Raw genomic sequence first — 12,320 nt, 5'->3', positions numbered from 1 at the left:
AACACCAAGTCAGGGTCGGGTACTGCTGGTGTAGAACAGAGGTCTTACCTTTTGACAGCTCAGGTGCCGAGGTTGGATGGAAGTCTTCCTCGGCATCATACCACGCCTCGCCTGTGTTGGCACAAACAAACGTGAGACACGGTTGTTTGAATACTCTCTTCTCTAAGAGTGTTTGCACAAAAGTGGTACCGTTGTCCTTGGAGACAATTGTGACAGGGCTCCTTGACTTGGCACAGACCATTTGGATCTGGTGGACCACACTGGTCCTTCTTGGAGCACCCTGGGGAGCACACAAGTGATGTTTGAACTATTTCAACAAGGCAACTGGCAGTGTACCTGTCTGCAGCTGTCTTCGTCTGGGCTTTTCGCTTTCTGCGTAACCTCGGAGCTCCTTCAAATTCAATCAAACAATTAAAAAAAAAAAGGTAACATTCATGCAAAGGTAGTATAGGAGAACCTCGATTCACGAAACTATTTGCAAACTTTTAGACCAGTGGTTCTTAACCAGGGTTCGATCGAACCCTAGGGGTTCGGCGGAGATCAAAACACACCCGACTCTTTGTGTAAATACAAACTTCTCCCTGTTGGCATATTACAGATACGGCAACAGCTGACTGATTTGCAAGTGTGTAATTTGTTGTGAGTTTATGCACTGTCTTAGTTTTGTTGTTTGAACAAGGTGATGTCCATGCACGGTTGATTTTGTAAAAAAAATATGGTAACACTTTAGTATGGGGAACATATTGACCATTAATTAATTACTTATTAACATGCAAATTAGTAAAATATTAGTTCTTAACTAGTCATTAAGTACTAATTAATGCCTTATGAGGCATGGCCTTATAACCCTGACCCTAACCAAATAACCAACATATTCTATTACTTAGAATATGTTCCCCTAGTGTCCAAATAACTCTAAATTAAGTCTTTGTTACTTAGAATATGTTCCCCTATACTAAAGTGTTACCAAAGACACACAACTTTGTCTTGAATTTGAAAAAAATATATATATATATTTTTCACTAAAGGGTTCGTTGAATGCGCATATGAAACTGGTGGGGTTCGGTGCCTCCAACAAAGTTAAGAACCACTGTTTCAGACGGCGCCAAATGTGTCTTTGTGTACCAACATTCCATTTTGTGTTGGGCCTGCAAGCAAAAAGCAGGGCGTGGCATTTTAGTGAGGAGGCGGAGCCCTCCACGTCACTCGCTGCATATTGCAGTACTCTACTAATCACTTCCTATTCAACGTGTGTTTTTTTCCTGTTTTTCGCCTTTTGACAAGTTTTGTCCATTGTGATAACTCTATGCGAATCTCAAAAACTCAACAGACGAAGAATGGTGCCCAGAAGTATCGGAGAATTGACGAGGCAGACTTCGTACTACAGCAAGTTTCAATTGTGAGGAAACCAGACTTTTTTGGAAAAAGATGCATTCTGTGTCATTTATCATGCTATTATTTTGTAAACATTATGAGGGACAAACTGTAAAAAAAATATTATTAATCTACTTGTTAATTTACTGTTATGTTAATATCCGGTTATTTTCCCTTTTAACATGTTCAATCTACACTTCTGTTAAAATGTAATAATCATTTATTCTTTTGTTTGATACTTTACATTCGTTTTGGGTGAAACCACAAATTTAGGTATCGATCAGATACCAAGTAGTTACAGGATCATACAGTGGTCATATTCAAAGTCCTCATGTGTCCAGGGACATATGTCCTGAGTTTATAAACAATGTCAATTTTTAAAAAAGGAAGAAAGATTTTGTGATCCTAAAAAATATTGATGTTATCATAGCAGTATCTACTAGATAGACTATTGTACTTGGTATCATTACAGTGGATGTCAGGTCTAGATCCACCCATGGCGTTTGTTTACATTGTGAGGCAGGTGAGCTATTGTATCCTCCTATAGTGAAGCATGTTTAGCTATTCCTCATCCTCCAGTGATACATGTAAAAAACGTAGTTTGTCAACATGGAGGCCAGGATTAATGATTTAGAAGTAGCTAAAACACTGCCAATTGTGGATGGATATTAGCCGCTAACTAGCTAGCAATGTCTTAGAGCACCTCTTCTGTAAGGCGTTTCAATGTTATAGCTTCGCCTTTATCTTTAGTTTTTAAGCCAAAATGCGTCCATTTTCCCTTTTCTGTCTACACACTGTCTGCTTGAAAGTACTCCATGTGTCCGCGCTGCCGAACATGCTCCTCTGCTCGTAAAACCAGCAATGTTATGACGTGACGACGACACGCCGTCGTGCCTGTAAAAAAAATATGGCGAAACGGTACTTTATAGTGTAGTAACTAGACCAGTACTATGCCATACAACCTTAATATACAGTACTGTATAGCACTTAATATTGTGTTTAACGTGTACAAACCTTCACTAAAACATTAACTATTCATTACTCATATTACCATTGTTTCTTATGGAGACAGTTGCTTCACTAAACAAAGTTTTCCCGATTCAACCCGTTCAAGAAGTTTGTAAATGGAGGATCCACTGTAGTAGTACTGTATGGCAGCATGTGCAAACATACCATTGTGACACAGCCTCTAAGACGTGGTCAATCTAAAAAAGCAGTAACAGAGCATTAGAACGGGACCCATCATTTTGTCTACTCAGCAACAAGTTGACATTACGGGGATGCAAGGAGTCCTGTCACAGCCAGCGGACAAAGGTTTGAGATGCTCCAGATGAACGCCTGCCAGGATCTTCTCTCGCATCTGATTGTAGTCACAATCCAGTTTTTGCAGAGCAGCCACAATGCTGGCAGGAAGTTCAGTGTCCCTAAGAGGAGAACATAAGTTATGTATGACACATGTATCCTGTCATCCAGAAGGAAACCATCTTACATTTGATTGGTGTTATCCTGCAATCGGAGAGCCCAGCATTGCATTCGGCACAAGTGATACTGCAGGGCCAGCACGCTCAGTTCCGCCCTGCGAGCGCGTTGGACACAGTTGCACTGTTCGCGTGGTCGGTAATCCTGACTGGATGGTCACAACCGTGTCAACATAAAACTCAACAAATTCATCAGTTTCCTTTTCACACCTTTTATCAGTTTGTTGTCTTCCTTCCGGGGCCGCCTGGAGTTGGCTAAATTGCTGAAATATAAAAAATCATGTCAATTATTTCAGTGTTAAAAAACTAAGTTTAAATAGGGCCATAAGGTACCACAATACTGTATTAGGAACATAATGCTAATCATTGACAATCCTAATGAGACAATTTTTTTTTAATGCATTCTTACTGCCATGTCATTAAGTCATTTTCAAAGATAAACACAAACCCCAATAAATAACCATCCAAAATGCTGTACATTTCATGACCTGAGTATTAGCGTTATTGTTATTCAAAGCCTTAACTTTAATGACCTACTTTTAAAATTTTATATGAATCAGACCATATTTTCAGTATATTAGATGGAATTTTTACCAAATCATGCAAAAAAAAAACCTTCTTGTGAGAAATAGGGAGGACATTCAACACAAGGAAGAAAGAACATCAGAAAGAATACGAAAAAGAGACAACTAGAGCCAAAAACAAAAATCCGAACAGGAAATCTTAAGATATTCAGCCATATCAGATCCTGGCTAAATAAATAACCACATCATGGACCAAGACAACGGCAAAATCATCAGGACAGAAGGTAACAAATTCAAACGATGGATTAAGGAGGCCATCGAACTAAGGAAACCGCCCAAAGAAATCATCAATTGGGATGAGGGAGCATTCATGCTCTCGCATACCTGGGACTCCCTCCTCCATTAACCATCAAATGGGGTAGACATGACATGACAGGTCTGCCTGGTCAGCCACGCCTATAAGAACAGCTGAGAAGCAACACGTCACAGTGGTCAGGTGACCCTCCTGAAGAAGAATGCAGATGACAGTCGAAACATGTCAGGTAAAAAAATCCATCTAACATACTGAAAATATGGTCTGATTACAACATTTGAAAAAGTATATGAATAAGAAGACTTAATGAAACTTTTTGAGCAAGTTAAGGACCGACATTTAGCGGTGCATTGATCAGAGCGAGGTAACATCCTTAAACTGTTGTGTTGACATTAGCTGGTGAGCTGCTTTCTCGCTTCGGCGCTCATGAAATGTTTATTGTAGATTATAAATCATGCCTCTTATCTGGTTATTAAAATGATGTCGACATAAACTGAGAAGTTGGTACATTTAAGAGCTGACAGACAAATGTCAAATGGCAAAAAAAAAAAAAGTTTTGTTACACACCACTTGTCTTCACAAGCATTATGAGTTATTCTTCTTTTAAACAAGAATATATCAACATCCTAACAATAGGCATCCAAGTGAGAGCAGACATTGTACATTACATGATGTTGTGTTATGCTTTTCTCTCATGAAGCCTGCATGGGTTGTATTCAAAGCGAACGTTAAAGCGTTTTTAAAATGCTTAAAATTAGCAAAATAAGTACATATTATGAATGTTACTACGTTACATATATACATACATCATGTAAATATTACATGTCATGAATGTTACTACATTACAGATATAATTACATTATGTAAATATTACATATTATGAATGTTACTACATTACATACTTACATCATGTAAAATTACATATAATGAATGTTACTACATTACATATATACTTACATCATTTATATATATAACATCATGAATGTTAGTACATTACATATACTTATATCATGTTGATATTACATATTATGAATGTTAGTACATTACATATATACTTACATCAAGTATATATTACATGTTATGAATGTAATTACATTACATATATACTTAGTCTGCATAAAAACATTGTGTTTGGATGTGTTTTTAAGCGCTTTATAAGCAGAATAGAGTGATTGCCGCTGACTACATTGTAAGCTGACTTTTGCTTGCATTTACTTAAGAGTGCATAAACCAACATAAATTGTGTATACATAAGAATTGTGAAAGATGGGCAAAATTCCCAAAGTGCAGTTCCCCTTTAGTATATGTAGCAAAGACTGTTTGGTCACGAAGATGTGGACATGCAGGCCTCATCTAGCAAGGGGCAGATCTGAGGTGGCATCAACAAATTGAAAAACAAGGGTTTGAGCGTCTTGTCTCAAAAAAAGGAGCATGATAGATTTTTATAAACATACAATATTTTACATTATTAAAAATAACATTTGGGTAGTGATAATAATAATAATAATAATAATGGATTAGATTTATAATGCAATTTATGTTCTAGTAGCTCAAAGTGCATTACACTGAGAAGCTATCTTTCACATTCTGGCCTAAGGTAGAGTGTGTGACTTGTGTCTTGCCAAAGGACACAACAGCAGAAACTAGGTTGACGGAAGCTGTATTCATCCTTGGAAGCCTTAAACCCTTGGAAGGACCTGGGACCTTCTTGGGTCTTTTTATTGTCTTTGAAGATGACACTGTGCAACAGAATGTTTATTTCAAAACTTAGTTGGAATAAATAAGAGTTGAAAAGGACTTAATTTTAAAACGTGCATTGTCTGTTGGCCCTGAAATGAGTTGGCGACTTGTCTAGTGTGTACCCTGCATTCCGCCCGAGTGCAGCTGGGTTAGACTACAGCACCCCCACGACCTCTAAAGGGACGAGCAAATGGATGGATGAATTTTCTTTGCCAAGTTATTTTTAGCACAAGCTACTGAGTATACATTGTAGTTCTCGGGGACCCTTTTGTACCCCGTTGACTCTCGTAGAATGGTTATTTTTCAATATACCGTAATCCTTTAATTAGAGCTTTATAGATCTCTGGTTCCAAGCTCACCTGAGCGATATAGTCCAGGTCAGACATGTGCACCTCGGTGATTACGTTCTTGTCGGCCGTACCCTGACCTTCAGTTTGAGTGAAGGCTGATGAACGGTTGGAGAATGGAGGGCCCACCATGATACCGCAGGAGGCTACACAAGGCAAACTGCTAGTCCACTTGTTGGCGGTGCTTAATTTCATAAGCTCGGAATCCACCGCGGAGGTGGCTACATGTGTTTCAGGTGGACCCGAGCTAGCCTCACTGATTTGGGTCTTCTGATCTTTAAACACACAGATGATGGTGTCATCATTCTTCATGATGCCGCATTGTTTTTCAATGCTTGAGACAGCAGTATCATCGTTCACGTCCGGAACTTCCAAGGGATTCTCTCCAGCAGCTGACGGTTCTTTGCTACCCTTAATGGACATCAGGGTGTGGTCCTGCTCAGGTTGTGGCGACAGACACTCACTGTACTTGACTTCATCTCCTGTCAATTTGTAGATCTCGGTCTGGAGCTGGGTTCCCACTGGCGCCCATTCAGCCCTGTAACAGACGTTTCAGCGAATGAGCACACGTTGCGGTCCAACTTTTGACTGACCAGCATGCTCTGGCACCTGTCATCTGTCGCCAACTTCTGGCTACATTGATAAGCCCTTTGATTGCCTCTATCCATCTGCTCCAAGTCCAGACGTAACCCAGCCAGGGCTCCCACAGGATCCCAAGCAGGCGTTTCTATGCAGGGCTGAGTGAGCAGTGACAAGGGTTAATTCCTCATATGTAATGAGCTTGTGTTTCGTTAGTAATCTTACATTGAACTGCCCGGGGCAAGAAGGTCTTGCTACTTGGAAGTTGTCTCGCAAGGAGAATGTGCTGTCTTGATGTGGCTGCTGGAGCTTGGGCTTCTCCCTTAACACTTGAATAAATAGAACAACTGACTGCAAATAACACAAAAACTTAATTTGATCTCAAGACAGTTAAAATCCTGTTGTTCCCAGGTAAGAAATATTCTGTTCTAGGGTAAAACTCTGGTCGTCGTAATCATTAAAAGTGCACAAAAAATCGATTCTTATTCATCTTGATTCTAGATCGATTCACAATTTTTATTAGTATATAGTGGAAACTCTGTTTATAAACGTTATGGTTCTTCAACTGAGTTTGTAAATGGAAAAGTACATATAGTGAAGCAGAGTTCCTTATAATGTGGCACTCGGGTCGCATGACGGCAATTAGTGGCGTGTTCCCAAGATACAGAAGACTGAGGAGGCAACGTGCAGGTAAAAGTATCTATTGATGCTCAAAACAAACAAAGATGAGTGCTGCTGGGAAGGCACCGAAGCAAAGGGAGGGCTATGCAAAAACGAAACTAAAACTGACAGGTGCATAACAACAAAACAGAATGCTGGAATAAAGCAAAACTCACAACAGGAGGAGAGAGCGTCCACATGAAAAATATCCATTCCAGACAAAGTCCCAACAAAGTATGGTGGCTCACACTCTACTTAAATAGTCTTAATCACAAACAGAAAAAAGGTGAAGGAAAAAGTGCTTGAACTAAGGCATGTTTAAAGTAGTTATGAAAAAACACCAACACAACAAGAAGTGTAACCAAAACAAGAGCGCAGGACAGGAATAAGTACTAAACACAGACGGACACCAACAAAACCCAACATAAAGGCACGGACTGGTATAACCAGCCGTGACAATAATAAACAATGTAAATATGAAAAATGGGTTACAGCCTGGCCAAAAGTCCCTATTTAGTGTAGCTTGGTGCACTTTGAACACAATACTAGGTTATATAGAGTACTGTAAATCAAACAAGCATAAGAACTTTCTATTTAATAACAGAAGTGTAATGTATGCACTGCCCTGCCAAGCTGCACACACAGACAAACCCATCAGAAATCCTAAAAACCTTTAACAACCATAATGCTACAATAAGTATTTAAAAAAGGTCAAATCTACTTAAATTAACGTCAAAGAGGAGCTTGGGGGGCCTCCACCCCCTTCCGTGCTTGCAGCCAGAGAGAAAATGTTCCCTATCTGTGGAATAAGTATGCTCTGGCATTGTTTCCCAGAAATATCCAGTCTTTTCACAATTAAAACTTGCTGTAGTAAGAAGCCTGTCTATTCATTCTTCCATACTTGTCAGCGCCATTGATGTACAGTACTCCTTGGAATAGTCTTTTTTTATGTTGTCAATCAAGGTTCCATATGTATATATTTATATAAGAAACATTTTTAGGCCATCTCCATGCAACCAGAAGAAGGTTTTGGAACATGTAACCTGTTTTATTGTAATTATATCAACTAATACATTGCGAGAATCGTGTTGAATCGGAATCGATTCTGAATGGAATAGTCACGCCAGGAATCAGATCGAATGGTTAGGTGTCCAAAGATTCACACTCCAAATAATCATACCAGTCAACCTTCCGTTTGACAGGAAATCCTGTGTTTTTCTCAGCATCAGAGAAGGCATTTCTGCAAAAAATCCAAACTTTGTAAAATATTTTAACAAATAGCAGACTTACTATCTTTGCCTGTGTGAGGTTGGTCCCCCGTATAATTGCAAATGTTAAAATAACACTGCCATTTGTTTATGCGGATTAAAAAAAAAATGATTATAGTTTTTGGTAATAATGTATAATTATTCATAACCAGCTCCTTACCAAGTCAAAATCTCCCCAAACTTGTCCCATTCGTTTGTGCTGGAATTTTTTTTGCCAAACAGTTTTTATGTTGACGTCTTATTATTGTTTCATGTCAGTGTGAACAAAGCAATTCTAAATGTTTCCGTATCCGACCCAGGCCTCTTCTGTATGTGGATATAAATCGCATATATATGCGATCCATCCTCTATGTGAACGCTCCCGCCCTCTGGTTGCATTCATCAGACCAGAATGTCAGCAAAAAGTGATAAGCGTCATAATTATTCGCCAAAATAGATGATTATTAAATAAATAGTTGACAACGAAGCAGTTAACAGGAGGAAAAAAAAATGTTTTCGGAACTCACGTGAAAGTTTCACCACTACTGTCTCCGACTGCTTGCTCACACACGCTCTTCAAGCAGACATTGAAGCAAAAATATCCCATAAAACTGCCAGAGCCAAAATACTTGTCCTCTTCCTTCTTAAATTTTCTACGCTCAATAATTCGGTTCAGAAAATGTTGACTTTGATTGCACAAAATCCTTGAAATTGCCACAAATGCAGCAGTACTGAGACCAAGGTCATGTATATGGTTGTTAAATAATGGATTTTTGTGATTTTAGATTGTTCGTGAGGGCACCAAAAGGGACGTGTGTGTGTGCCAGTGTTGGCAGAGCAGCGCATACAGGACAATTTAGCCAGTTATTGTTTTGGCTTGTTAATAAATTAAAGTTGATCATCACATTTTGTTTGGTATGCAGTACTTCATATTGTGTTCAAAGTGCACAAATCTTCACCTAAATGCAGACTTATCGAGGTTGAAACCTATTATTTACATTTACATTGATTATGGAAAATTTGCATCACTATACACACTTTTTAATTTACAAACCCTAGTTAAGAACCAAATAAGTTTGTACATTGAGGTTCCACTGTACTTTATGTAACAACGAAGAATAAATGTCATGAGCCAACTTGAAAAAGGACTCAACTAATAGCAGTGAAAGAGCCCAGAAATGAGATTTTCCCAATATTGCTCAGTTCCTCACTTCTCTTTGCTGACTGCTATGCATATGTGTTGGAGTGGATTTCCTTCGTCGAAAGCTGAAAGTTTTTTTAAAAGGGGTTAAAGGCAATTTGAGATGCAAATTACATTTCAATATTTCTACCCATTTTCCGGAGAGAGTTCCCATATTTTGAAATGCAAACATTGATAGGTAGGTATGATCATAATCTAGTGATTAGTTAGTTCGAATAATGGAGTGATCAGATAAAACACACTTTGTGGTCTCAATGCCTATTTTAGGAAAAATAGCTAAAATAAAGATTTTTGTACTTGCCATAACCATCATTACCTTATTTGAGCGTCTTTTACCTTCTATATTCCTTTTATCTTTTAACTTATTTTACCTTCTAATTAACTGTCTTTTACATTGTTTTACCTTCTTTACAGGTATACCATTTGTTTACTCTTGATTTACCTTATTTACTTTCCAGTTAACTTGTTTTACTTTTTATTTACCTCTTTTTACCTTGTTTTATAGTTGCTTACCTTCTATAATCCTTATTTTACCTTCTATTTAACTTGTATTTACTACTTTAACCTAATTTACCTTCTTTTAGTTTATGTTTACCAAATTTTACTTTTTAATTATATGGCCTCTGGTTGCCTTATTCTACCTTTTGGTTACTTTCTGCTTAACTTAATTTCACCTTCTATATTCCTTCTTATAACTTCTATTTAACTTCTTTTTATCTTCTATTTACTACTTTAACCTACTATTTACCTTCTTTTAGTTTGTTTACCAAATACATTTTACCTTTTAATTATATTGCCTCCTCGTTGCCTTCTTTTACCTTTTATTTACCTTCTGTTTAACTTAATTTGACTTTGTATACATATTTTATCTTTCATTTGCCTCTGACCTTTTAATGACTACTTACCTTTTGATTAACTTAATTTTACTGTCTATATTTCACATTTTACCTTCTATTTACCTTTGACCTTTTAATTACCACTTTCAGCATCCATTTACCTTTGCTTTATCTTTACCCTTTCACCTTTCCCTTACCTAGTTTACTTTCAAAGGTAGGTATGATCATAACACTACAAATAAGTGAACAGTAATCATGAAAACAAAAAGCTTAACCTGTTTTATACCAATAATGGCAATAAACGTATCTGCGTTCTGAAGTGTTACGGAATTCCTTTGCTTGAACAAAACACGGTTGTGGTCAAATCCACTGGCAGCGATTGAGATATTTTTGTTCTATTCTACTGTTAAAATGCACATTTTCACCAAATCTCAACAATAATGTGACAATATTGATGGCTGTAATAAAATATTCATACAGTTTAATCTGGAATTCTACTGTAAGAGTTTTAAAAAGCCAACAAAAAAACTACTGACATCTTTATAGTATGATCTTGATGTAACAATAAAAGTTGTTTTACCAAACGTCTCTCTTTTTCCAGGCCATCCATTCCTACAAACATTACAAAGACGGAATCACACAAAAGGCTTTAGTAATTAGGGGTGTAACGGTACATGTACAGTACAAAGAAGTACTGACTTCCAGAGGAAGCGTTCACTAGCTAAACAAATAATTTTGGTTCGCGTGAGTCATACTAGTGATAGTGCCAGGCAGAAGCTCGCTTGAAGAAGCCTCTTTCGTGGTTTAAGTCTCCTGTTTGGGAAGAGCTGTTTTTACCGCAAAGCAGATCAAATGAAAGCAAAGTGCCGCCATTGTTCAATAGAGATGGAGAAGGACACTACAAAAACGATATCATTTTTGAGTTATGAGTGGATTTTCTTAAAATTTTCAGGAAATGTCAGACATTGGACAAGAAACTAAATATTAGATTTTTGGGCTGATTCAGACCACTCCTACTACATAACATTACGTTCATGCATGTGTGTGTTTGCTAGCGGCCCCGTGAGGACAAACAAGACTGTTCACTCGGTTTCTTTCATTCAGTTATTGATACCCCAAAATTTAGTATGGATTTTCAACGAATTTTCAGGAAATGTCATGAACGGGATAAAAGAACAAGTGATTACATTTTGGAGCTGACCAAAATCACTTTTTTTTGAGAGAAAGAAAGAGCATGGCAGAGGATTGCGCTCTCCTGAGTGCTTTTCTAGTTAATAATGTACTTCAACCATTAATCAACTTAACAACAAGCAATATAATCCTTCACAATCTTCTGACTCTGTTGTACCGGTACTTGTCTGCATAATTGATGGGTACCGTTCACATATGAACCTACAAACCGCGTTTCCATATGAGTTGGGAAATTGTGTTAGATGTAAATATAAACGGAATACAATGATTTGCAAATCCTTTTCAACCCATATTCAATTGAATGCACTACAAAGACAAGATATTTGATGTTCAAACTCTAACTATATATTTTTTTTGCAAATAATTAACTTTGAATTTCTGCTGCGGCGCAGGCGCAGTCTGCGTCTCCCTCCTCTGCGGATCCACACAACGCAACTTCAAGCTTGCAGACAATCAGTCAATTATGCACACCTGTGACTGATGAGGGAGAGTTTAAAAAAGGGACGAGTGAACCCAAGGATCGGCGCGGGAAATTAGTTTTTCATGGTGTACCTGTTTACCTTCAGTTGCCCTGAATTTCGACTGCCTCCCTCATTCCTCGACTCCTCGCTCACCCCACGACTCTGACGCCTCTCTCTCACCCCGCATCCGCTGCATGCCCTATGGACTGCCTCGTTCCTTTGCTCCTCATTCAACATTTACGGTAACACTTAACAGCTAATCTGCACACACAGTCACACACATAAACTCTTGGATTTTGTCACACACCATTCGATAGTTTGTTAGTATTGTTAATTATTATATATATATGTATTTATGTTTACTATATA

At 38.0% G+C, this 12,320-nt stretch overlaps 1 protein-coding gene across 7 annotated transcripts in view; it reads right to left on the bottom strand.

The window, feature by feature from the left end:
* The window catches only part of LOC133538117 (RNA-binding protein 44-like), a 37,926-nt gene that overhangs the window by 754 nt on the left and 24,852 nt on the right, over positions 1-12,320 (bottom strand). For all 7 annotated transcript variants that reach the window (XM_061879444.1, XM_061879443.1, XM_061879446.1 and 4 more), the window contains 11 exons: positions 10,880-10,911; positions 6,581-6,684; positions 6,386-6,513; positions 5,789-6,314; positions 3,063-3,115; positions 2,864-3,001; positions 2,651-2,798; positions 2,548-2,579; positions 337-391; positions 190-280; positions 49-111 (listed from right to left, as the gene is read on the bottom strand). In XM_061879444.1, the coding sequence (XP_061735428.1) occupies positions 49-111; positions 190-280; positions 337-391; positions 2,548-2,579; positions 2,651-2,798; positions 2,864-3,001; positions 3,063-3,115; positions 5,789-6,314; positions 6,386-6,513; positions 6,581-6,684; positions 10,880-10,911 (1,370 nt within the window). The remainder of the gene's footprint in view (positions 1-48; positions 112-189; positions 281-336; positions 392-2,547; positions 2,580-2,650; positions 2,799-2,863; positions 3,002-3,062; positions 3,116-5,788; positions 6,315-6,385; positions 6,514-6,580; positions 6,685-10,879; positions 10,912-12,320) is intronic.

This window comes from Nerophis ophidion, linkage group LG19 (genome assembly GCF_033978795.1).
Source record: "Nerophis ophidion isolate RoL-2023_Sa linkage group LG19, RoL_Noph_v1.0, whole genome shotgun sequence".
Lineage (NCBI taxonomy): Eukaryota > Metazoa > Chordata > Actinopteri > Syngnathiformes > Syngnathidae > Nerophis > Nerophis ophidion.
This window is presented reverse-complemented; position numbering and strand designations above follow the sequence as displayed.